General features: G+C 44.7%; 2 protein-coding genes across 2 annotated transcripts in view; both read right to left on the reverse strand.

Annotated features, from left to right (window-relative positions):
- Window positions 1–814: 814 nt before the first annotated feature.
- Window positions 815–23,712, reverse strand: LOC101850683. Its single transcript, XM_013089561.2, has 21 exons — window positions 23,426–23,712; window positions 22,542–22,691; window positions 21,675–21,857; window positions 20,902–21,163; window positions 20,220–20,367; window positions 19,436–19,696; window positions 18,618–18,890; window positions 17,840–18,077; window positions 17,034–17,253; window positions 10,070–16,471; window positions 9,125–9,447; window positions 8,364–8,672; window positions 7,658–7,805; window positions 6,831–7,169; window positions 6,148–6,313; window positions 5,452–5,708; window positions 4,961–5,145; window positions 4,049–4,305; window positions 3,187–3,407; window positions 1,997–2,314; window positions 815–1,163 (listed from the first exon to the last, which is right to left on the reverse strand). The coding sequence occupies exons 1-21, from the start codon at window positions 23,548–23,550 to the stop codon at window positions 1,029–1,031; spliced, it is 10,920 nt and encodes a 3,639-aa protein (XP_012945015.2). The 5' UTR covers window positions 23,551–23,712; the 3' UTR covers window positions 815–1,028.
- The window catches only part of LOC118477203 (apolipophorins-like), a 12,954-nt gene continuing 10,274 nt past the window's right edge, over window positions 23,712–26,391 (reverse strand). The window contains exons 11-13 of the mRNA XM_035973069.1: window positions 25,929–26,078; window positions 25,129–25,358; window positions 23,712–24,299 (exon numbers count right to left, since the gene is read on the reverse strand). Of these exons, the coding sequence (XP_035828962.1) occupies window positions 23,930–24,299; window positions 25,129–25,358; window positions 25,929–26,078 (750 nt within the window). The 3' untranslated portion in view covers window positions 23,712–23,929. The remainder of the gene's footprint in view (window positions 24,300–25,128; window positions 25,359–25,928; window positions 26,079–26,391) is intronic.

Raw genomic sequence — 26,391 nt, forward strand, 5'->3', positions numbered from 1 at the left:
GTCTCTCGCTCTCTGTCTCTGTCTCTCTGTGTCTCTCTCGGTCTCTCTCTCTTTCTCTCTCTCTCCCTCTTCCTATCTCTTTACTCTTTTCATTTGCCTATTGGCTCTGATTCTCTGAGGATAGTCAACTATTATAAGTCATTCTTCACAGCCACTCCTTTGATGATATTGTTAGCACATGTAGATACCTTGGAAGAATTGTCAGTATCTAACCATCAACGCTGTCCCCCCATTGATATAGAGCATGAGCAGTGCTTGCCAATATGGGCGACTTCTCGTGGGCGATTTGGTAATCTTTTTTTTGTATCGGCGGTGGGGATCACTTGGGGAGTGATACATCGCATATGTTGGTAAGAAGTACGAACATTTCAGCCTCTTACAGGTGTCAAAAGCGGGTGCTGGCTATAAAAGAAAAATGTCGATAAGCTCTATTATAATTTATAGAGGTCTCAGTGTAGCTCTGTTGGGATAATGCTGGACAGCATTGTTGATGACTTTGGTTCGAATCTTTTATGAGTCTGTCTAGAACATCAATTTTAGGAAGTTTGAATAGTTTCAAAACTACACTTCAGTTTGGCAAAGTTCTATGGGAGATGGATGTTGAATCAACCTGAGATTCTACCCCTTAATTAAACAGTATTGGGATAATGGAAGAGGCGTTGAACCCATTTTTAACTTCAACAACAGTTCCTTCGGATGTTGATGATTATGGAGAGGATGGTATTGATATAGTGAAGGTGAAGATGTTTTACTACAATTCTGATGTTGAAGGAAGCCATAACTATGAGAAAAACACAAAGTCAACACTGTTGTATATATGCTTCAATTTTGTATTATAAAAAGAACATAAACATAAACAATATCATTATAAAGAATAACGTGTGAATACAATTTTACCCGTTTCAGACAAAGTCTTCCAAATGTTTCCAAAACCATTCTACATAATAATAATGTAACTAAAGTACAAAGAGGATAATCGGGTTAATCCGTGGTACGTTTCTGGTCATGGTTGCTGGATTGCGTTTCTTTCACTGCCCGTATCTTCTCATCTTGTTGACCTTTCTGCCTCCCCTCTTGAGCTGACGGTACTGCCTGGAGGTTTGGTACTTCCCCAGCGGCTCCTCTTGTCCCTCCTCCTGGGCCGGCCACAGGTCAGACACGGTCTGAGACAGGGGAGACAACACAGGTCATTAGTTTCAGCAACTTTGATTGGTTTGGGTCATTCATGCTCTATTACAAGAGTCTTTCTTTTTTGTCTTTGTAAGAGCTTTACGGCTCTTTCAAAACAACTAGGCCATATCAATGCCGAAGATTAGAGATCTAACAATAAAACAAACAAAGACAACAAGGAGGAAAGTTAAGGATAATACATGTTTGATAGGAAAGAAGGGGAAAACCATACTACAACACCCACCAACCACCCACAGATTTTTTTTTTTTTCAACACAGTGAAGTTGTTTAATGCTAAACACAAAACAAACGACTTTGTCTAAATCGGCCACCCATTGTCGAGGGAAAAAGTGGTAGTCTTATACAGGTGGTCGTCTTGCACGGTTTCGTTATAATGTAGAAAAAAGGAAAAAAGAGGAGGGGGAATGGGAAGTATTCATTTGGACAGGTGATAGTCTCGGGCAGGTCATCGTTAGATCAGGTTCGACTATTGTTGATCGGCCCAAGGATTCCTTGCTGAAGTCTTGTTCAACACAACTAAGTAGTTTAACCTTTATTTGTTGATCGTCCCAAGCGTTTGTACCATTGACGGCTTCATGCGTTTGTTGGTGGAGTCTTGGAGATTCTTCCGTATCATACCAGCGTAAGAGGATAGACAGTTGAAATGATAAGTGGATAGGACCCGTGACATTCGATGCTTAAAGAAACTTGAGGTATAAACATGTCAAGTGTTGGAGTTATAAAGAATGGAAGTCCAGTAACACAACGATGGTTATTCACAGCTGACAAAAAGGACTGTAAAAAGAAAATCAGGAATTCTCCTCACCTGCTTGATGTCCTCCCAGGTGCTGTGGTCAGGCAAGTAGGTCACGACCTCTTGGCCAATCTCCTCCATTTTGTTGACCAGGGGGCTCACGTCAGGGACCTGGTCCAGTCTCTGGAGGTCAAAGGGCAGGGTCAGCTGTGCCTGGATCTCTCCTTGCTCTGGCATCCACACAGTGATGGGGTTCTGGTAGAGGGCTTTGGTCTCAGCTGTCAGCTCTTTGAGTTCCTCTTCCACGATCTCCCTCAACAAGGTCATGGCACGTCCCAGATTTTTCTTCAGGTTTTGCTCTACGTTCCAGTACTTGTAAGCCCAAGAACCCTGGTAGGAAGAAAGAGAGAAAGATGGAATTTATTAGAAAATGGTGGCTGTAAGATAATAAACACACTCCCAAATATGGGGTCTCTCTCTCACTCTCTCTCTCTCTTTCTCTCTCTCTTTCTCTCTCTCTCTTTCTCTATCTCTCTCTCTCTCTCTCTCTCTCTCTCTCTCTCTCTCTCACACACACACACAACACACACACACACACACACACACACACACACACACACATAAACACGTATGTACGCATAGAATGAAAAAGGGAGAGAAAAAGATGGGATTTGTTGGGAAAGGTTCGCCATACGATCATGAACACACAAGTAAATACACAGACTTGCTTACATACTCACGTTCTCACACGTACCTATACAGACAAAGCGTACGTTATCCCAAAGTAACTTAGGTTGTCAGGACGAGCGAGAGAGAGAGAGAGATAGAGAGAGAGAGAGAGAGAGAGAGAGAGAGTGTGTGTGTGTGTGTGAGAGAGAGAGCGGGAGAGAGAGAGAGAGAGAGAGAGAGACAGACAGAGAGACAGACAGAGAGACATACAAACAGACAAACAAACAGACAAACAGACAGAGAAAGAGAGTGAGAGTGAAAGAGAAAGAACACGATAAAGAGAGAAAGAGAGAGAGAAAGAGAGACAGAGAGAGAAAGAGAGAAAGACTGAGAGAGAGGGAGGGGGGGGGGGAGAAGGAGGGGGAGGAAGAGGGGAAGGGGGGGAGGTGGTGGTGCTCGAAGTTGTACAATGGTAGAAAAGAAATTGAAAGCTAAAAAAACAAATGTACATAAGATACGAGGGCAGCCTCGGCTCAGAGAAGATTCTGTTTTTGTCCCCAAAGAACTGTTCTCCCATTTTTCTAGAACCTCACCTGCTGGTAGACTTTGTTAAGATTTCCCCTGACCACATCGATCTCTGGTCGCTCCCACAAGTCCTTCATACCGGACACTGCGGAGTCTCTAGCGCTGTAGATGGCGTTGCTGTATTCTTCTGGCAGTTCAATGGAAGTGATGTAGGGTGATATGTCCACATTCTTGACCTCAGCCAATCTGTCTGCGATGTAGTCTACGTAGCTGGTGTTGTATACTGTGTCTGTGGAAGTGAAGGGGGGCGAGATTTATTTTTAAGAAAAGATGTTTCTTAAAAGATGCTTCCGGAACGTGTACAAAAACATATGATGTCACCATTTTGTTCACACAAAGAAATTGATTGGCCTCACAAGAACCCCCCCCCCCCCTCCCCACCCCATGCCATTTTTGATATTGGATAGTATCAACGTAAACATCTGTCCACGGTGAGAAGTTGTAAAAAGAAAATCTGGCAGTGCTGTGACTTTGACGAGTTGAGGGTTTTAACTGTCTGAATTGTGTTGAGAATAGTGTAAAATTATGGCTTAAGTTGTGTTCAGGAACGTAGCGTTTATATGATTTTAAAGGTGTTTTTGCTGGGGCTTTGTTCAACACAGAAAAGTTTGTTTTCACTCCTTGTAACTGGTGGGTTGTTGATTGAAAAATAAAACAGACAGGAAAACGCAACCTCGGTGCTTTCTTGTCCTATCTCCATTTTTTAACAGTGAAAATGTGACTTCTTCTTAAGCTCACTCTTTGTCATGAACTGTTTTCACTATGATTAAAAATGGAGAGATGACAAAAAAGCACGAAGGTCGCGAAAAGGGAATATGGAAGGAAAGAGCATGGAAACCGACAAAAAATGTCAAACTCCAGAAAACTCACCAGCTACTGAGTTTGCCCATTTCTGCGTGTTGTGCTTGTACTCTTGCAGATCCTTCTCCAAGCGTCCTGTGTACTCCTCCAGACAGGAGAGGGAGGAGTAGACGCGCTCTGCCAGGTAGGACATGCCAGACTCCACCAGCTGTGTGTAGCGTTCTCTGGCAGGGAATTCCAACATGGCGGCCAAGGCGTGCCTCAGAGACTGGATGAGCTCTGTGTAGCCGCGGCGGTATTCCGTGGCCATAGACTCAAACTGGCTTCTGAAACAACAGATGGGTGGGTGGGTTGGTTAATTGATTGATTGATTGATTGATTGATTGGGTGAGTGAGTGAGTGAGTGAGTGAGTGAGTGAGTGAGTGAATGAGTGAGTGAGTGAGTGAGTGAGTGAGTGAGTGAGTGAGTGAGTGAGTGAGTGAGTGCGTGAGTGAGTGAAGGTCTTACGGCACTATCGTCTCATTTTTGAAACGACAGCTGGGAGGCGCGATGAATGAAGAGCCTGAGCACATATTGGTCTCATAGTGCGTCGACACAGCTTAACAATTAGCCATACAGACAACACAAAGTGTGTGGGTTCACCAAAATATGAGACGCGATGTAAAGCAAAAGAAGCAACAAAGATTAAATTAAGGTTGAAATTGGGTCAAGTGAAAAACAATCACATCGTCATTTCTAATCTTTAGCTTACAACAATACCTTGAAATATCCCTAGTTCTATATCCCTATGAAATCAATGAAGAGGGAAAAAACCAACTAAGTGATCCACAAACTTTATCTTTATCAAAGAAAGTCAAGCTAAGAACAAGCCAAGCACATAGTAAACAAGTTTTTAAAAAGGTTAAGTTGTAACATTATGTCACTTAGCCTGTTTCTCATTTGAGCGCTTCAAAGTGGTAAGAAGATTGTGGGAGACTTACTGCAAGGTCCTGTAGGCGTCCATGTCCTGGACGTGGAAGTCGTTACGCTGGTACGTGGCTCTCAGCTCACGTGACATGTCCGCCATCTTGTAGGCCATGTTGTTAAACTGTCGCTCAAGGGCGTCGATGAGCGGCGTCAGTTCTTCGTCCAGAGAGCTAGACACTGCTCTGTACTTGCCAGCGATCTGGAAGAGGAAAAAGTGGATGGTCAGACAATTTCAGTGGTCAGTTTATGTCTTATATTTTGTGATATCGAAACAATACTTGGGTCTGGTCACGAGCATGTATTTTCGTAGTAGGAAAGTAAACTTAAAAAGAACTTTAATAATTTTTAGAAAAAAACATGTTTTTTTACGCCCAAGTTATTACTATTTCAACCGTGTATCTATGTCGTTCTGTTGGGATTTTGTAAGTGGTCTAAATAGTGTTGATAGCGGCTTAAAACATCCAGATAAATATAACCAAAGATGACAAAGATGAGTAGGCGTTACCTCGTCAGCCACAGCCTCATTGACTAGCTCCCACATCTCAGCGGCCTTGACCCCGGCACGTGCGGCTCTCTCCTCGACTCCGGCAGTAAGCTGCGCCCACAAGGCGGGCCTCCAGTGCAGGCGGGAGTGCAGGAGGCGTGTCGTGTTGAGGCGGAGGGCCAGCAGCGCCTCCTGGTGGTTCACCTCGGGCGTCCAGTGACTGATGTAGGCGCGGAAAGCGCTGCTGTTTGGGTACTGGGCGTGAAGGCTGAACTTTTCTGTGGGAGGGAAACGAGAAGTAGTGAGACACAGATCTTTCATATACATACATACATGTAGAATTGTAGGATACACCCTTACACATTTCTTGATTCCAAACGTATTGACCATGTCTCTCCTTTGGAGCATATAAAGGAGGTCAAAATCTGTAGAGAAACTTTTCAAATGTTGTCCTCGGTATTTTTTTGTATTTTAGGAACACCCTCCCCCAACCCTCGTCCTTCTCGGGAAACGCGTTAATTCACAACACAGATTGTGTTGAGAATAGAGTAAACGTGAACCTACATCTAAGGAACGGATACTGTGAAGCTATCAGCATAAGTTTACTGCATTTCGGAACCCCCCCCCCTTACTCCAAATTCCCAACCAGAACACAATTCCACTCAGAAGGGTCGTGAACAAAACATTTCGCTGACAATAATTGAATCCTCAACCTACCAGAGTCCATGACTGCGCTGATCTCGGCAGACTTCGTGTCACTGTCTACTGTGAGCTCGGAGCGGAAAACTTCAGTGTCGTCAATCCTGTTCAAAAGTCTCAGCTTGGACGGGCTGGTGCTCACAACGTCACCCACGATCTCGATCTTGTTCATGGGGTTTGACATCTGTGGATAAAGAAGGTTATATAAAGACCGGGCTCGAATATAGCAAAAATCCTAATCGAATGCAGCAATAAAAATCGTTAAAACGTAAAGAGTATTACATCTTCCTTTATTTTTCCTATCGGTGGGCATGAACTCATCCAGTGCCGTGTTTGTAACCTCCATATGGCGCATGGGTTTTATTTGAGTAAGAGTAAGCATAAATTTGTTAAAATGGGCAACTTGACCAACTTTGTTCAATACGTTTTATTTGATTTGACATTGTTATTTTTCCAAATTAGCCAGTTATTCATCTCTGTCCAAGAGCCCAACTTTCATTTTTAGATGGTCAGTGTACCATCCAGTTTTGATTGTCAGTTAACATAATAAAGTCTCTCCCGAGTACAGCTGAACCAGATGCAATGATAAGTTCAACCACGTCTGCTGTTAGGGACGAATTTCAGCTTAGGATCGAAAAAAAAATTTTTTTAACTGTCGCGTACATTACAAAATCTCACTCAAATGTATTTGTGAATCTGACCTGCACACTGATCTGTCTCTTGAGTTTGTTGATCTCAGCCAGTAGCGCCAGGTTCTTGGTCTGTCTGCGGGCGGTCAGGTAGCTCGTCTCCACGCCAACGGTCATGCGCTCGTCCGAACTTCCCAGGTGCGAGGTCATCTTGACGTCAATGTTGGTGTACGGGTGGCTCAGGCCCAGCTCGACGCTGTAGTTGTAGTTGCTGTAGTAGTCAGAGATGTCCTGTACCTTGGAGGTCAGGGTCAAGGTCTTGCTGGCGTCGCTGGAGTAGGAGATGTCGGTCTTGGAGTCCAGGATGATGCGGCCGTTGTCCAGCATGAGCTCACCGTCCATGCGGATCTCCTGTTGGAGAGATTTAGGTTTATGTTTACACCAACAGATATGAGGCTCCAAGACACGAAATATTAAGACTATATAATATGCTTTAGAGCTGCATGAAGACCTTTTGACTTTAGAGAAATATATAAAGTGAAGTGGTATATGAACATCACACGGTCATCTGGAGGAACAGCACAAGGAGGGAGTCAGAAGAAGCGATGGGAAGTCAAAATCAAAGACTTGACTGGCCATGACTCGAACATCTTACTACAGAAGGCAGAGACCTGGAGAAATACACGGAAATGGTTGCAAAATCTTCAGGGATTTCCTAATTGCCAGCCATACTATGAGATAGTCAAAGGTGACGAACTATCACTAGAAATAAGTACAGCACCTTCTTCACATGGTGCGATCAACACAAGACAACAAATCTTTCTTAAAGAAAAGACAGTATAAAAAAAACAGTGTCCAGCATGGTCAAGATCACAAGTGTGTCAGCGATCAAAGCTCACCTTTCTGATGGAGGGCATGCTGAGCGTGATGTCACCGCGCAGAGATTTCCCTCTCCTCATGGTGGCCTTGACACCGACCTGTTTGCTGCTGTCTCGCCCTGCGTCCCAGCTGAAGGTGGCGTCGGCTGTTTTGGCTACTGGGCTGTCGCTGAAAGTAAGCAAGATAAGTATAATGTTTTATAGATCAGCAAAAGAGATAATGTAATTTCTGTTACTGGAGCAAATAATGTTTCGAAAGCAAAGTTTTTCTTTCTTGTTGTGAGGGTTTTCCCATTTAATCTGTTTTTCCGGAATATATCTACTTTCCCAGTTGCTGTGCCTGAAAAAGCAATAATGTATTCACTCCCCTCTCTTCCAGCACGCCCGCCTACATTATTTTTTTCCAGGATATAGAAATTAGCCTGTAACTTGAAAGAGAGAGAGAGAGAGAGAGAGAGAGAGAGAGAGAGAGAGAGAGAGAGAGAGGCAGACAGACAGACAGACAGACAGACAGAAAGACAGACAGACAGACAGACAGACAGAGACACAGAGAGAGAGAGAGAGAGAGAGAGAGAGACAGACAGACAGACAGAAAGAGAGAGACAGAGAGAGACAGAGAGAGACAGAGAGAGACAGAGAGAGACACACGCACAGGGAGAGAGAGGGAGAGAGAGAGTAAAACCAGAGAGAAACAGAGAGAGAGACAGACAGACAGACAGAGACCTACCTCATAGATCCAGAGAGTTCGAGAGTCCTGGAAGGAAGACCCAGCTTGAGGCTGCCCTCAGTCACGTCCTTGTTGCGCCGGCTGTTGTCGGTGACGGTCAGGTCGTAGGAGACCTGGTCCTCATCGCCAGAGTCCCAGAACATCTTGCCGGTACTGGTCAGTTGGGAGCCTGACACTTTCTGGGTGTGAGACACGCCCAATTTGCGGGATGACCTCTCCACACTCATGTCCACAGCCCTGTCGGTGACGTAAGCGTCAGACTTGTCGTTGACCACAGCCACCAGGTGCACGTTGCTGGTCAAGTCATCTCTGTGGGGAAGTAGACACATCAAATAGGTGAGTGAACGGTCAATGCAACGATTAAAAAACATAAAACGGGTTTTAAAAAAACGAACTTTAAAAATCGTAAGCGTTGTTATGGCCTCAATGGCGTAATCTAGATAATTTAGGAGGCAGTTTTGGTTCCGCCTGTCAGAGTGAAGCTGGGCTGAGAATGATACAACGTCTCAGCAAAATGAAGAGACACTCGATTAAACATTTCCCCCTTATGGGAACTGAAGTTGGATCTTCTTCTTGGGGCGTCGAAGCGCCTAATCGCTCTATGCTTTTTGTACAGGTGACGCCTATTTTTCATTATATCTGGCTTCTTCATTAATTTTTTTCTTGCTCGAAGTTCAGGATTACCCAACCCCTTTACTAAAAAATACAAGTAGATAATGTTTTGAAACACACTTCATAAAAGTTAAACAAACAAGAATTACCTGTTCCAATTGGCCATTACATCAGCCTCCATTCGACCTTCGGTGTTGAAGCCGCTTGCTGTGTACTGCATGGGCCATGGCTGATTGAAGGTCAAGGATGCCTCGTGTTTGTCCTTGGAGCTGTACTCTCCACTCACGTCCAGGAGCTGGGCACCGTTCATGTCGATTGCCAATTTTCCCTCACGGCCTTGACTCTTTCTCGTCTGCTGGGTCTGTACAGCCAGGCTGCGCAGGGCGGCGAACGGAGTGGATAGGCTGACGTCAGTGTGAGTCTTGTCTTCGTACCAGGTCTCCTGTGAGCGGTACATGACGTCTGTCTGAATCTGGGGAAGAGAATGGGAGAATAGTTTGTTATTAGAACGTTTCTCGGTGTTCTGGGGTCAACTGGGGAAGGGAACGGGGGATAAAGCCGGTTGGGAGCTTTGTACTTAGTTTGTCATCAGCATATTTCTGCAGAGAGCATTATGGGGTCTCCCGGGGGTAATGATAGTGGTAAAGTGCATAGAGCATGAACATATCGTAGAGCATGAACATGCCGCAGAGCATGGGTATAGGCTATATAAAAGCAGTTATTATAATCATAATTGCCATTACTATGATTATGATTATTATGATGATTATGATAATTGTGATGATTTTGATAATTATGACTATAATGATTATTATGATTATTATTATTATTATGAGGATGATGATTATTATTATTACTATCATTTTTATTATCAATACTACTATCATTATTATTATTATCTTTATCAATATTGCTATTGGAGGTTGTTTGGTTACCCAATTCCAGAGCTATACTTTGCTTGCTATTGCTATGTGAAACCGTTACTTCATTGCAACAAACTTGTGATTTATTTTGTCTCTAAAAAAGGATACGAGTAAGTCACCAAAATAAACCAAACAGAGCTGGGAAGCTTGAATTGGAAGAAACTATTTTACCTGTTGACCGTCGGTCCATCCAGCAACAGCGTTCATCTTCTTCTCCCCGGCCACGTCAGAATTCTTCAGCTCAAACTTGAGGTCGTCCATGCCGGCCAGCGAGCTCTTCACGGATGTGCTCAGGCTCATGTCGTACGGACTCTTGTAGTCCAGGGAAGCCTGGGCGTTGACGTTGTCCGTGAGTGGAGAGGCCAGGAATCCGGTACACTTGAAGTTGTCGAACTGACCCTCGTGCGTCAAGACAAGTTCCACGTTGCGGAAGTCGGTGTGTGGGGTGGAGATCTTGGCAAAAACTTTGATGGGTTCCACGGAGTAATCAAGGCCGGAGTTCATGGTGTACAGGCTGCGACCTTCGACCTTGAGAGAGCTGGAAGCCTCGTACTTGTTGTAAGAGCTGTCATAGGTCAGTGCCCCCTGCACGCTGCTGTACCCGTAGACGGGAGTTTTCACTGTGACGCTGGCGTCCAGAGATGGGTAGATGCTGGACTGAAGCTCAGCACTGATCGTCTTGCGTCCGTTCTCATAGGCCAAAGAGGTGGAGCCTTGAATGTTGGAGGAGTCGACTTTGTGGTTGTATTCGACTTTGGTCATCTCGAAACCTGTAATAGGCGTCTGTACCTGCAGGGAAGCATCAAGTCTTTGGGCAGAGAACAGGTTCAGTTTTCCGTTGGCAGAGTAGGCTTTGTTGTAGCCGTATGTGAGGCCGCTGGTCACCATGTAGCTTGGGGCATTGAGGTCTGCGGTAGCCACGGCGCGAACGTTCCTGAGATCATCGAAAGGAGTGTTGATCGTCACGAGCAAGTCGTAGTTTGGAGAGTAGGTCAGCTTGACACTGCCGTCAAGTTTCTGGTCGCTTCCGTATTGCAAAGATGATGACGCGCTCATACTGGTGGATCTGTCCTCATAGTTCACCTCACCTTTGGTGTTTTCCAGGCCCGAGAAAGGAGCACTCAGTTCCACCGAAGCAGTCACACGACGCCACATGTACCGGTAGAAGTTAACCTTTCCGCTGATGTCTTTGTTGTCAGCGTAAGTGATCTTTCCTTGGGTTGTAAACTTCTGGTCGTTTCCAGAGTGGCGGAAATCCACCCCGAGGTTCCTGTAGCCAGAGACTGGTGTGTTCAGGGTTGCATAAGCAGAGATGTCGTCAGACGAGTCAAAACCACCGTTCAAAGTGACGCTACGACCGTTACCCATGTTGGCGTTGCTCTCCAGTTTGTACTGAGGTCCTGTCGTGTCCAACGAGTAGGACACAGACATGTCCTCGTAGTTTCTGATCGGCGTCTTGAGAGTGAACACCATTTCTGGGTTTGGAGGATAGACAATCTTGACAGTACTTTGGAGTACCTGGTTGTCTCCATACAAGAGAGAGCCCTCAGAGAAAGCCTTTCGCTGGTTGTTGTTCTCTTTGTACTCGAATCTGGTTAGCTCGTAACCAGTGACGGGCGTCTTGAGCTCGGCAACAATACGAGCACCGTTACGTTTGTATCTCAGTTTACCAGAGACCTCTTTGTTGTCCATGTAAGTGATTCTGCCCTCTGAGTTGAAGTTGTTCAGGTCACCGGAATGCTGGAAGCTGAGCCCCATATTGGAGAAATCATCCAGGGGTGTGGAGACAGACAGGGAGCCTGAAATGTCTGAGCTCACGTCCAGAGCTCCGTTGAGAGCCACGACGTTGCCATTTCCAGCATTGACTTTGCCGGAGACGGAAGCGACCGGCCAGTTGTTGACGAGAGAAGCAGAGGCCGACAGATCTTCGTACATGTCAAACGGCGTCTTCAGCGTTACACTCAAGTTGGGGTTGGGAGATGTGGTTGCCTGAAGGTCGTACGTGATTTTCTGTGAGTTTCCGTACTCGAGTGACTTGTAGCATTTGAAGCTTTCTGGACCACCTTCGTGTCTGTACTCGTACTTGGTGAACTCGTGGCCTTGGATTGGTGTCGTCACTTCCAGAGTTGTTTCAACGCGTTGGAGCATGTACCGGTAAAAGTCCAGTTTGGCAGAGTAACGATTGTCGTCAGTCAGCGTGACATCCCCGTTTGTGTTGAACCTCTCAAGGTTACCAGAGTGCCTGAAGGACATTCCAACATTTCTGTATCCCCTGATGGGTGTTTGCAGCTTAACGGATCCTGTAATTTCGTCCTTGACTTTCATGGCTCCGGTGACAGTGAACTTGTCGTTGTTGAGATCAGTGGTTACTGTCATGCTGAAGTCATCAATCTTTCCCTCCTTGTGGACGGTGAGCGACCCCTGGCTACTGCCGTAGTCCATGGACCGGAGGTTGAGCTGACCTTGTCCGTCGAGCACATCTCCGCTGTTGCTGACTGTGGCCACAAGTGACATGACGTTGTCGCTTCCCAGAACGGCCTGAGCCTTGGTGTTGCTGTTGAGGAAAACTCCGCTATGGCCAACGGTCAACTCAAAGTCTGGTGTCACGAAGCTCTTTACACTCACAGCGGTGTTCAGGGAACGGGACTGGAGGGAGTTGGTGATTTTGGTGTCGATGATGTCTTGACCATTGTGGGTAGCCTTGCCCTCCATGCTAAGGTCATTCAGGTCACCAGTCGTGCTCAGTTGGAAACTGCCACGGCCAAATCCACCAATAGAACTTCTCAGATCGCCCTTCGAGGAGACACTTGTCCTGTATGCGTCATATTTGTGGTTCAGGGTTAGCTTAGAGGAGCCAAGAAGTTCCCGTGGAGTGTTTACTTCAGTGGAGAGCTTCAGGTCTCGCAGACCGTCGGCAGAGAATTCCACATGACCGTTAACGTTCTTGTTGTCCATGTAGTCAAAGGATGCTTCGCTCTTGAAGTCTTTGATCGGGCCGTGATGAGAAAGTTTCATCCCAACATTCCTGAAATCTGTGAAAGGCGTTTTCACCTGTACTGACCCATCAATGCCGCTGATTGTGTTCAGTGAGCCGTCCATGCTGATGGCTTGACCATTGTAGCTGGCACTGCCGCTTACGGTCAAATCATTCAACGTTCCGCTCTTCATTGCAGAAACAATGGCCTCGTCATCGGCGTATTTTCCGTTGAGCTGAACGCTGAAGTTGTCCAGATCCCCTGACTTGCTGTATGTGACACTACCTTGTCCAAACTGGCCGATGGTGGAGGTCAGTGTAGCCCCTCCAGACAGAGCCAAGGTGTACTCGTCATAGTCGTGGTGCGCACTCAGCATTGTTCTTTGCAGATCTGTGAAAGGAGTAACCACCTCGGTGTTGAAGCGGACTCTACTCAGGCCGTTGGAGGACAGGTCAATTTTTCCGGTAATACTCTTGCCGTCCATGTAGGTTACGCTGGACTCTGTTTTAAAGTTGTCCAAATCTCCATTGTGGATCAGTACGGCGCCGATGTTTCTGAAGTCGTCGAAAGGCGTGCTCACCTGAATGGAACCCTGCATTCCGCTGAGAAGTTTCCAAGAACCCTGTACGCCAATGTCTTCCCTGTTGTAGCTAACAGTTCCACTGAAGGCCATATCTTCAACTTGGCCAGTTTTGCTGAAAGTCACACGAGCAACATTTCGGGGACCGGCCAGTTTGTATTTGATCATGCCATTACCGCTGATGTCTGGCTGTCTGTGGTCGAAGGCAATGATGGTGTCAAGGTCGTAACGACGGCCATAGTTGAGAGACATCTTGTTGGTGAAACTGTCCAGGGCGCCATTGTGATCGATGCTGACCTTGAAGGTTTCAGTGTTGGGGCTGGAGAGGCTGAAAGTTGACTTCAGTGCTCCGTCCTTCATTTTGTGGTTGAAACTTGCTTGAGATCTGTCTCCATTGAGTACCAATGTGGCGCCACCTCTAATATTTTTGCTGTTACCTCTTTTGTTCACGGAAATTTCAACACTTTCCAGTCCAGGGATGGGACTGTTGAAGGTGAACGTTCCTGTGGTGGTGTAGCCGCTGTTGAAGCTGGCGTCTGCCGACACGCTCTTATCTGCAACGTTCACCTCTCCGTGACTGCTAAAGGTGTACATGTCGCCTTGATGTCTCAACATTACTTTGCTCGTCTCGTACCCTTCGAATGGAGTCTTGAGTATGAGTGTACCCTCTACAAGGTCGGACCAGTCAACGTTCATATCGCCCTCAATCTTCTTGCTCGGCTGGTAACGCAGCTCTCCATGAGACACCAGTTTGGATGGAGAGTTGATGTGCTGGAAGGTCAGGCCCAGGTTGTCATACTCGGGGACAGGAGAGCTGATGGTGGCTTCAAATGAATACGGCATCTCGAAGGTGTAAGTGCTGTCCAAGCTGTATCTTTGGCGGGGAGAGTATTCTGCCGCGATGTACGATTGCCTGGACCGTCCTGTCATTTGGCTCGAGGTTGACAGCTCAATGTAAGGATACTCGGGGAATGGAGTTTCCAGGCGGAGATTTCCCTTCAGGTTGTCGGCGTACTGCCAGTTGAGAGAGCCCTGGAACTTACCGACAGCTGGGGACATTTCAAAGTCTGCGGATCCATCGAAGTTTGTGATAACGCCTGTAACAGCGAGTCCGGTGTCCAAGGACTTCATTTGCTCGAAAGGAGTTGTCATTCTGAGACGGAGCATTTTCTTGGCGTCACCATAAGACATTCTGCTTTCCAAGTCGATGTTCTTTCTGACTCCGTAGTCGAGGTTCATGTGAGATACCATTTCTCCCCTTTCGTCTATGTTGGAAGCTTTGAAAACAATGTTGCGGTACTCTCTCAGAGGAGTAATCAACTTCAAGTCAACATTTGCGCTTTCCCATGAAGCAACGTTCACGGAACCTTCCATAACAGCTTTAGACATGGGGGACCAGCTGATTTCAGCCATGCCGGTCATTGGATAGGCGCTGTGTTTGCTGTTCACCTTGCCATTGATGTTTTCATGATATGGGGACGTCAGAGCAAATTCAATGTCCAGTCCGGACGGGTGGCCGTTGTAGTTGAGGGTAGAAGAGGCTTGCACTTGGCCGTTTTGTTTAAGGGAGGCTTTGTTCAAAATGAGACCCCGCCCTTGCTTGTGGCTCAAAGAGAGATCTACACTTCTGAACGATCTCCACGGAGTCTGGATCTTGACATCACCGCTCAGGGCACCAGAAGACAGAAGGTCTTGGGAACCATCCAAATCTACGAGCAGACGATTCTTTCCCCAGTCGGAAGTCAGAGTCGACTTGATGTATCTCTCGCCGTTCTTGTGATTCCAGCTTGACTTGACATTGGTGTTGGGCATTGTCAAAACGAGATCTCCCGAGTTCTTGACCTGCCAGCCGTTCTGCGAGTGGACCATGTTCATGCCGTATCCGTAAGGCTTTCCGTTGTGGATGAGTGCAGCGTTGGAAGAAACTCGGCCTGATCCATCAGAGTGAGACAAGCTCAGCTTGATGTCCTCGGCGTTTTTCACAGTGGACTTGAGTGCAACACTTCCTTTGATGTTACGTCTGTACATATCTCCGAGGTTTTCGCCTTCGATTGTCAGTTTTCCATTTTCCTTTTCCCATCTGCCCTTGAGAACAGTTTTCAGTGTGGGTTCCATGGAATGATCAACATCAACGGAGACAACTCGAAATCCCCTGAAAGGGCTCTTTGATTCTGCCACCATCTTCAGATTACTTAGAGAAATGGGATTCTTGACTGTAAGGCTGGACACAACTTGTTTGCCCTTTCCACCCCACGACAACTTGCCACTGAGATCATGCTGGCTGTCGTCACTTCCGTATTTGAAAGCTGTCATAATGTCTTCGTAGTTCTCGAAAGGTGAGTTGAACTTGACGTCGCCTCCCAGACTCGTGGATTTCTTCGATGCCTTCATGTATCCGGACACATCAATTACAATTGTCTGGCTCTTGTCCTTGTCTGCGTCCCAAGCAGCCTCAACTCGACCGTTGAACTTGTTCTTCTGTTTGCCTCCATCCATAAGCAGGGTCATGCGCCTGGCAGGGTACACCAGTTCCACAACAACGTTTGCGCTTGAAGCCTTGGAAACTTTCGACTTGGTTTTAAGGCCGTAAGTATCTGTGCCTTTCTGGATTTCTCCTGAGACTTCGAAATTTTTCAGGTCAAGGTTGGTGGATCCAGTTATGGTGATTGGTTTTACGCCATCCAGCATGAACTTCGTTGTCAGCTCGTGTGCGTTTCCCTTGGGAGTTTTGTAGATGGTGGTGACTGCGTGCTTCATGCCACTGTTGTCTTTCAGGTTCATCTCGTGGACATACTTTTTCTCAGACTTCTGGTCAAAGTCGGTGGTCAGGGTATAGGCTGAGCCAGGCCAGGCAACAACTGCTTTGCCGTTGATCTTTGCCAGTTCGCTGCTCTTGTCTTTAAAGGCCAGTTGGGCGCTCAGGTCTTTTCCTTCTTTTCCTCCGTAGTTGAGCACGACGTTAGAGTCAAGCATCTTGGGGTTGTGCTCATGCTGGCCCATCACACTTACGTCCACGCCCTGTATGTAAGCATTGTACATTCATTAAGATAACCACAGACAAATTAATATTACAATATCGACATTGATGCTGTCTAGAATATTTGAGCAGTTTCCAGACAACAAGAAATGTGACGAATATTTTCAGCTTGAAAAACGACACAGAATTTTTAAGCATTTAAAATTCTTAAAAAATTACACATACTATTACTGAAACCATGGGCTCCCCGTTAGCATAGTTGGAATGACATTGGACTAAGGATAAGCGGAAGGCCTCCGTTTAAATTCCCACAAAGGTGTTTTGAGCTTGTGTCATTTTTGGGTGTTTTAAGGCTATCCACCCATTTGACTCAATCCTTTTGGAGATGTTTGGAGGTCCCACCTCTTAAATAAGTCAAACAAGCAAACCTCTTCATTTTTTCTCTCGATCACATCCCGCATGGAGACCATTACATATCATCCTTTGCCATCTTCCTTAGTTCCCCTGAAGGCCTGTATAGCTTCTCCTGTAGTGGTAATTGGGTGGACCACGTTTAGGTAGCCCTAAAAGATAACAATGAATGAACATATGGAAATAACTCACATGAGCAGGAGCCAGGGCGTTCATCTTAAAGCTTAGGTCAGCGTTCTTCCAGCTGGCCTGCTTCTTGGTGAAAGAGGAAGACCAGAACAGCCTCTTGGTCTTGTCCTTAGGGTTAGGTCCGTACTTGAGTTCCACTTCAGCCTCGCTGTGCTTTTTCTTGTGGTCCACAGAGAGATCAAGACCCAGGTTGTACTCGGGGTTCTTGGCTATGTCGAGGGTGCTGTTAGTAAGAAATGAAAAGGGAGAATAAATTCATGACTTCTGCAGGAACAGCGTAGCAGCAAGAGTTGTATTAATTAGTCACGTATTGATCATCTTTAGAACCTTACGTTTCCATATGTCATTCATGTTCATTAAAGCTATACGTATATTTTTTCGAAACTTAAGAAGAATTCAATATGTGCACCATACTCATGTTTTAACTGTTTAAGTCATCATGCCCAATCATATTTTGGAATTATTTATGCATACATCAGTATCGTGCAAGTCGTCTGAATGACCGTTTAAAAAAGAACAATGATGTATGACAACATTTGTATTTCAAAGCAAAATGTCTTTACCAAAGTTTGCTTGTTAAGAGCAGACATAACAGAGAAAACATCTCAACTTTTGAATTACTCTATTAAACATTAATTTACCTTGGGGGTTAACTCGGAATCTGGCGTGTTTTGCTCTTTGTTTACTATTAAGTCTCAATACTAATTATCTCTTCTTCTTTTCTTTGTATGTTACTCTCCAATAATACTTTTAATCTCCGACACGTCTAAAATGACCTGTTCGTGTTGCAAGTGCAGAAATGAACTGACCTCTTGAGAGTGTACTTTTTGTAGGACTTTGTGCTCCTGTCGTTGAGCGTTCCGCCCAGTGTGATCTTGTTCTTGACCACTTTGGGAATACTGTAGCTCAGGATGCTCTTGGTGGACACAAAGCCAGTGTCTTTGATGGTGGTGTAACTGTCCAGTTTGCCGGATACTCCAGATGACTTCAGAGAGCCTTCCACGTCATAGCGGGCGGTGCGCTTCTTGCCGCTTTTCACAAGAGAAACTAACAAAGAAAACAAGTTGAAAATGCTGGAACAATCATCAGTCCGAGACAATCACCAGTACAAACAACACCCCCCCCCCCCCCTTTGATCTCCGTATATATTATAATAACACTGTCCAAGGGTATCACCTGTCTAAGATGACCATTTTCCTCAACAGGGGACATTCGTCTTTGACAGATTCTGCTGACTGTATGTCAAATAGGTAAAACATCCCGACTGACTAACTGTATGTTTAAGACCAACCGTTATTTTAAAGTTATAACTGGATTTTTTTTTTTGAAACTTAAAATGCAGGTTCATTTTCATCGAGGCTCTATGGTTTGCCCATAACAACTCGATCCATTTAGCTAGAAAATTAAACTTTCGGGTAAAAAAGTGTTGTATCACTAGCATAGCGTATACCTCAACAACAACAAAAAGAAACTAAGTTTAAAAAAAGAAAGAAAATATATATACGAACAAGAAACAAGAGAATTCAAAACAAAACAAAAACCTCCCAACCATAAACAAACAAAAACAGAAAAAGAGGAAGTACTCACGCTGGACACTGGCGGGTTTCTTGAGGAGGCGATAGACGTCCAGGGTACCGTCCAGCTTCAGGGACTTGGTCTCTCTGTAGTCGGCGCCAGCTGTCAGGGACATCACTTGCTTGGTGGGCGTGTTCACTTTGAGCAGACTCTTCACGATGGCGATTGTCGATTTCTTTCCCATCACAGTCACTTGGTTGCTGGCCTCTAGAGTGTATCGGCGCTGACCGTCAGGGCTGAAGCTTGCCTGGATGCTCTTCTCTTTCTTCGTGTTGCTAACGGAGGCTGGAAAGGATTAGGGAAGGGGGGGGGGGGTACGGAGATAAAACGTAAATGGAGAGGATGTATTCTCTTAATCCTTGAACGGGTAAACCTCACTAGCTGACTAAGGTAACCGATTTTTTGCAGTGTGATAAATTTATTGTCGTGGAACGCTACATTTTTCAGGCAGGAAATTAAAGCTGTTTTTTAGCCAGAAAAATCCAATTGCATACAATAATGACACTGTTCTTTTTTTTAATTCTATGGTGTATTTCAATTCCAATAACTGACGTATTTAGTAGTGGATTAGTTTGTCTTACTAGTTGTCTATCTATTATTGTTTGTTTTCTTCTCTCTGCCTCTCTTTCTCTCTGTCTCTCTCTTTCTTTCGTTCTCTCTACATCCCTCCACCTCTCTCACATACATACTACAAACGCGCACACAAGTACATACACACACACAAGACACACTCACACACACACACACACACACAAACACACACACAGACACACATGCATTAACAAAGATCAGTTTCTTCTCACAACAAAGCGAACAAAGCGTTTACTCACTCTGGAGGTTGTATGGCATTTTGCTGAGTCCGGACACAGACAGGTCAACGTCCGCGGACTTGAAAGGCTTCACAAGGGTCACGTGACCGGTCAGTTGCACGTTCTCCGCTCCGGCTCGTCTCAGCTCAACCATGGGGCTCAGCTGGAGCTTGCCCTTGCTCTTGTCCACTTTCACCTCAGTGGTCAACGCGTACGTGTCGATGTCATCGATGACCACACTGCCGGTGAAGCTTTTCAACTCGTCGCTGTTGATGGCTACTCCTGTAGTAAAGATGTCATTGTCAACTACGTACAATATTTCTTTGATATAAAATACATAGTATGATGTAGAGCCTCACCCCGTGAAACAGCATTTACTCGCTTTTTTATGGCAAAGAGTTTTAACTCCTCCTATCTCCCTCCCCCATCGCCCCGGTTCTTTCTCTCCCCCTTCCCCCCCTTTCCGTCTCTTCTCCCTGTTCCTCTTACTTCGCCCTCCTCGAATTCTTTAGTCCCGTTTCAAGTTAGACTACACAGCAAATATCACTCCAATATTCTTTGCTGAAATCGAATTCTTTTCCCTCACAAGATATCTGGTTTTGGTGAATTTTGCAAACTTAGTTATACAATTTTATTCCTTAAAACATGACTTGAGTAAAACAAATTTTCTCGACGATTAGTATTTTGAAAGAGAACTATTACAATACTGGTATGCACTATTCCCCTCAATTGATCCACCCGTCCTGAAACGTTATTGGTTCACACAACTTGACATTGCCGAGCCCCGTCCCACAAAAAATCTTACCTCTGACAGCAGCTTTTTTCCACGGAGTCCTCATGATGGCGTTCAGAGACTGTTTGGGGTAGTCCACGTCAATCTCCAGCAGGATGGCACGGTCCACCTTTGAGCCCGGTGTGTTCAAAGAAATCTGGGCAATGCTGGCTTTCTTGTTCTGAGAACAGTGTGGAAACGCTCAATGTCAGTTTATTTTACGAGTATTGAAAGCCAACAGATTATATTCTCGTACAAATATTGCTCAGATGGTAGTTATATACTGCACTCCGAGAACTTATTCAACGTAATATCCATTCAAGACAAAGGGATTTCGTGGTGATATTCTACTGATAAAAGCCATTTAATGTACTTGGTTTTTTCATTGCCGAGGTTTGAAACTCTGTCCGAGCACTGACATGTGATTTTGATAGTGTCTCCTTATCAAAAGAAATAATGTATGTTTAAGAAGGAATCTGGCAATCACCTTTGCAAAGGAGGAAATCTCTTCCTGAGATTAGTGCTAATTTTGCAAGAAGACAGGCATAATTTATGTATGGTTAGGCTTGATTGTACATATGACACATCACGATCTTTATTGGAATAAATGAAAAAGAACAACACGAAGGATGTGGGGGCTTAGATATAAGGCATTTCCGTAACAATAAAGATGCCATGATATGTAGCTGGACATAATCTATCGACTCGTGCTTACCTCCACACGCTTGGCAAAGATCTTGTAGCCCTTGTGTGAGTCTCTCTTGTAAAGCGTCAGGCTGCCAGAGGTGGGTCCAGTCAGAGGGAAGTAAGGGCCGGTGGTTTTCATGGACGCGTTAGCGAAGGTCAGCTCGCCACACAGCTCCATTCCGGACAAATCGGCCAGCTGACCACCGGAGCACTTTTTTAACTCTTGTCGGTTCTCCGTGATCATGGCCTGCTCCTGTTCCACGTCGTTGTGGATGATGAAGAACTTTGACCTGAGGGCAGAACCAAGACGGGGTAAATGGCACGTGAAGAACTGTAAAGTTAATTGACAGGACCAAGATGGGAGTAAACATGACGTGAAGAACTGTAGAACTTACTGATAGAACCAAGGTGATGAAAACATGACGTGAAGAATTGTAGAATTCATTGACAGAACCGAGGTATGGGAAAAACAATAGAATATTTTAGACAGAAAGAAGAGAAGAATCATTCCAAGAGCTCAAATGTGTCTGCTCTTTATTGACATTCCCATCCAAGCTTTGAAGAGTTTTTAAAAAAAATTAACGAGAAATCCCTGAAAATAAGCAGTCGAACAAACACCAGCCCAAGACTATCACCTATCCAAATGGCGTCTTCCTACCTCCCCCCTCCTTGCGTTTTTTATAATATCATAACGACACTTCCAAGCGTATCACCTGTTTAGTATAACTACTTCTCTCCTCGATAATCGTTCGTCATCTAAGACAGGTTCGACTGAACATGTACGTTTCTTTCACTAAGTACCTGGCATTGAAGATTTCCATCTTGTCCTCAGGGGTGTCCAACTCCACGTTGAGCTGTTGGCCTCTCTCCAGTTGTACGCGACCCTTCAGGGCGGTGCTGGTGTGCAGAGTATTGCGCATGCGCAGTCCTGTCCTGGTCACCATGGCGTCAACAGACATTGATCCAGAGATCTCAATAGCAGCGCTAAAAAGTTAAAGAGTCTATTTAGTGTTCATCGTCATTATAAAGTGCCAGATCTGAAACAGATATCTGTGATAGTGGGGCTCCATTCATTTCTTCGTTTGAATGCTCTAAAACCGTTGCATTATCCAGGCATATCCCCGTCGCCCATCTATTCAGGTTTTCCAAATAGATTTTCGAGGTCTGTCCCTGCCTCCCTTGCCTTCTATTGCTCTATCGAGAGCAGGATACTCAACACCTTTATGTCGAGTCAAAAGTCCCAGAACGAACATTTGCCGCTTTCAAATAGTGATACTACTTTCATGAGTTCTGTGGCACAGAGGCATGCTCTTTGGCGAACACAATAAATATATTAATCATTTGACACTTTCATAGAACAATCATTAATATTAGTTCCTTTAAAAAGCAGCATAGTTGTCCATAAGACACTCATAACCCTAAAATTATCTGCTAAACTCTTGTGCTTTAAGATGTCACACGACAATGCAATACAGCAAAGGGCCTGCAGTTGATTTCACCTCAGTTCTCAGGTCTCAATTTGCTATAAAACAGTAGCCCTTCACCCCACCCCAATTCACCCTAAAACATTTACATTTAAAAAAGCTTCAACATGTCAGAAGATACTCAGTTTTACAACAATTCATCGGAAAGAGTAACTTGTTGACTTGATAAAGTGAGGCGACCCACCTTGGTCGGATTTCTCCATCTATGTCCAGGGAGCGGGGAGAAGAGCTCAGTTTGCGGAGGTCCATCTTTCCACTGAGGACCAGGTCCAGAGTGCCGGTTCCGTTGACGTCGATGTGGATGGGCAGACCGGCCGTTGTGGGGATGATCATGCTGGGGACACCAGAGCGGAGGATTTTTATTAAACTTTTGTGTTTTTTACACCCCATTCGATACAGTTCAGATCAGTTGGTAGGCTGGCTTCACCTCGACTCTACCCGAGAGGAACAACGCAGGGTACGAGGGGTACAATGTTCCATCAGAAAGACCGAATGCTGGATAGAATCTCTCCCAATATGGGAATCGAATTTACTATTTCTGCGTGTCATGGCAAAGCAACTTACAGCTACACCTTATACCGCTGATGGAATGGTCTTTCATGTAGATTTGATTTTGTCTAAAGGCTATTAATTTCCTGATCCAATCGAAAAGACAAATCAACGGGATGTCTGCCGCTTCCAGAACTTAAGTGTAATGAAATACATAAATCATGTGCTCTACGGTATCATTTCACACAGAGTTAAAACTGTGGTTTGCGCAATGTGTACTTCATTTATTGAAATATCGAAATCATCACAATAAAATAATGGAAATAATAGCAATCAGTTTGTAATAATCACAAACACCACAACTCGTCACAGACAGCAGGACCATTTCCTTTTCTACAGTGATGTGCGTATCTCTCTAAGTATCAGTTGGCTAACCTTCCTATTGTTTTGCTTGTGATCTGAGAGTGCTACTCATTTTTTTAGACAAAAGTATCCACAAACATTATAACTACTACAAAATTAATTTTCTCGAAGATTGCACTAACGATATAAAAACAGTTCAAAATGTGTCCCCTTTACCTGACGTCAATAAACTGAGCTGACTGGGTCAGGGTGTAGTCTTGTTTCTTGGACAGCTGGATAAGAAGGTCCAGCCAGGTTGTGGGGAGTTTCTTGAAGGGGGATGTCGTTGTCTTGCTGTGCATGAAGAAAATCTCGTTACCGAAGACTCGGCCGTAGATGGAGCCTTCGACATCTTCAGCTTTTGCGGGGTTCTGTGAAATGTCAGAAATTGTGGTTGAATAGTTCTTGACGGGCTGAAAAGTGTTGTTGACATTGTTGTTGTTGTTGTTGTTGTTGTTGTTGCTGTTGTTGTAGTTGCTGTGTTACTTTCAAAAATACATGAACGCTTGTTGCAAATACTATTCTCTTGACAATGAAGTAATGGATCATATTAGTTAACGTACTGCATTTGCTATTCCCATAACAGTGAAGTCGTGTTTTTAATTTTTTTAAAGCTACAAGTCAACATAGGATGCTTTGTTTCTCGCAATATTTGCAGACTTGTAACAATCATGTGGTGCTTTATATTATGTCTTGAAAACCAAAACTGTCAAAAACTCTTTGCTTCAAAGATATTAAACTAACCACACTTTGATCATGCTCAGGTAATACCTTGAATTTCTGCTCTTCTGGCATGTAGGGTCCGAAAAGATTCTTCATGAGGTACTCCAACCCTTCCAGACGAGCGCCAAAGTCCATCAAGTTGATGGCTTGACCGAACAGATCAATGGTCAGATTTCCGGTGACAGATCTGGGCATCTGGGAGACGCTGGACCAGACGAGGTTGCTCTCGGCCGTGAATCCTGTGTTCAGTTTGTTGATAAGTGTGGAAGCCTCGAAGTTCCGGGAAAACTTGAGGGTGTTCAGGTCAAACTCCTTGTCTAGGGCGAGGCTGGGAGATAGACAAGAGATGGAGGTGCAATATAGACAAGAGATGGAGGTGCAATCAAAATCGAGGGTTTTTTTTTCCAATACTGTATCTGAGATAGAATGTAAGATGAGAGTCACTTTGCATCAGCCTGGCTTGCTGGTTCGTTCATTAATTCTCTCCCCCAACCAAAACACTCCATCCCCCCATAATATATACAGAGACATTGTCTCGAACATGCGTGTGGTTAGAAAGCAAAACTGGTACGTCGTATTTCATTTCTTTTCATCTGATGTTTCTGTCTGTCTGTTTTGCTTTTCCAGTATACTCAGTGACAGCTATTCTGTCTTTGTGCTCCTATTTTATAGGACCAAAAAAATCTCTATAAAGATGCTTAGTTTGTTTTAGTAGCAAGATGTTTTAAAGTCAAAATAACGTCTACTATCATAATATTGGCACGCTTAACTTCTGGGGGAGGTGCACATGTGGTGAATGTTTAACGCTATAACACTTCGTTATCACAACATGTTCAACTTCGTGAGTAATACGGAAATCGTAACATGAGACGAAAAGTGAAAAGAGTTCTATCTGCGCTGTAGCTACTTTGAGATATTGGACTTCAAAGTTTGTGAATTCTAACGCAAAAGCAGATAAATCCTTTTCCCTGTGCATTTTCCTCGCAACAGAATAGTCATGTAAGAACGAAATGCAGATCCATATAGTGTGTTACAAATAGATATAATTTTTTTAAATCTTAAACGACGACTTAATAAACCTCTTTGTCTATTAAGGTCTCGAGATCACTATGAGTGTCAAAACACACAAGACGAGATCGTCTTCAACACTAACTCACTTTTTCACAGCACGTGCTACGTCTTGTTTGTGTGGGTCTGAGGTCTCTCTCAGGTTGGTCAAGTGGCTGTAGACAAAGGCTCCGATCTGTTCATCTTCCTCGTTGACCAGACTGGCGGCCATTTTGCCCAGGATTGCGTCACTGGGACAGCGCATCAGGGCTAGATAGGCGGCCACTCGGAGTTCGGAGTCAAGGTCACCGTTCTCGTAAGTGTTCCACAGCTCTGTGTCCTAAGGAACAATACACACACGTATGCACATAATGATATAAAAATAACTATTGTTGTTCTGTAACACACATAAAAAGTAACTAATGCTGTACAGTAACACACATAGAAATAATGAGAGAAGTTCTGTTACTCACAGAAGAAAACAACTGTCTTGGAAGTCAGATATTACAATGCACCACACAAAAATGCCAAGTCTACAGTAATAAAGAATAAAAACGTAGACCTATATCTGACACAACTAAAAAATAATATCGTCGCACTACAAGAGCTCATCTATAAAACCCATTAACAACAAGAAAACAGCAGGCTAAGCTGGTCGCCTATTCCTTTACAGAGAAATGCCTTGCTTATTGTATAATTGTATTTATTTGTGTCTCTATTTGACTTGTACAGCTCTTTAAAACATTCTTCATAAACCCTCATAATGAAATTAAATGTGTGTCTTCTGCGTTTAGGGCAAAAAATACAAAAGGGATGCATTGGGAAGTGTCCATTATTTTTCAGGTAATTTTCTTATACAGATGGCCGTTAGAGCAGGATCGCCTGTAGTTCAAGGGGGCGTATCCCTCACCTTAGCGCCACAAGGCATCCGTCTGAAGGCTTCAGCAGCGACCACCCGGATCTCCAGCGGGTTGGAAGTGGCGCTCAGACACCTGTTGGTGACGTCAGCGGCCCGGGTGGCGTGTCCGGCGTTCCCGATGGCTCTCAGTGACAGGAGGACCTGTGGGGATTTGAAGGATTTGGTTGAGTACTTGTTTTACGGACTATCGGCACAACTTTGGTCAGGCAGATGTGGGGAAGACACAAAACTTTAAAGGGAAAAGTAAAGGAAGTTTGTATTATCTTGGATCTAGAATTCTGTACTGGCCGAACGGAGATTGGCTAATATGAACGGGTAGTGTAAAATCAGTTATATATAGGAAACAAGGGAAAGCTTTAGTTTGATATATTTAAAGCAGGATTAAAACACTAAAGGAAAATCTGTTCCTATGCTCTCTCCTCTCACCCCCCCTCCCCCAATCTCCCCCCCTCTC

The sequence above is a fragment of the Aplysia californica genome, unplaced genomic scaffold (assembly GCF_000002075.1).
Source record: "Aplysia californica isolate F4 #8 unplaced genomic scaffold, AplCal3.0 scaffold00983, whole genome shotgun sequence".
Lineage (NCBI taxonomy): Eukaryota > Metazoa > Mollusca > Gastropoda > Aplysiida > Aplysiidae > Aplysia > Aplysia californica.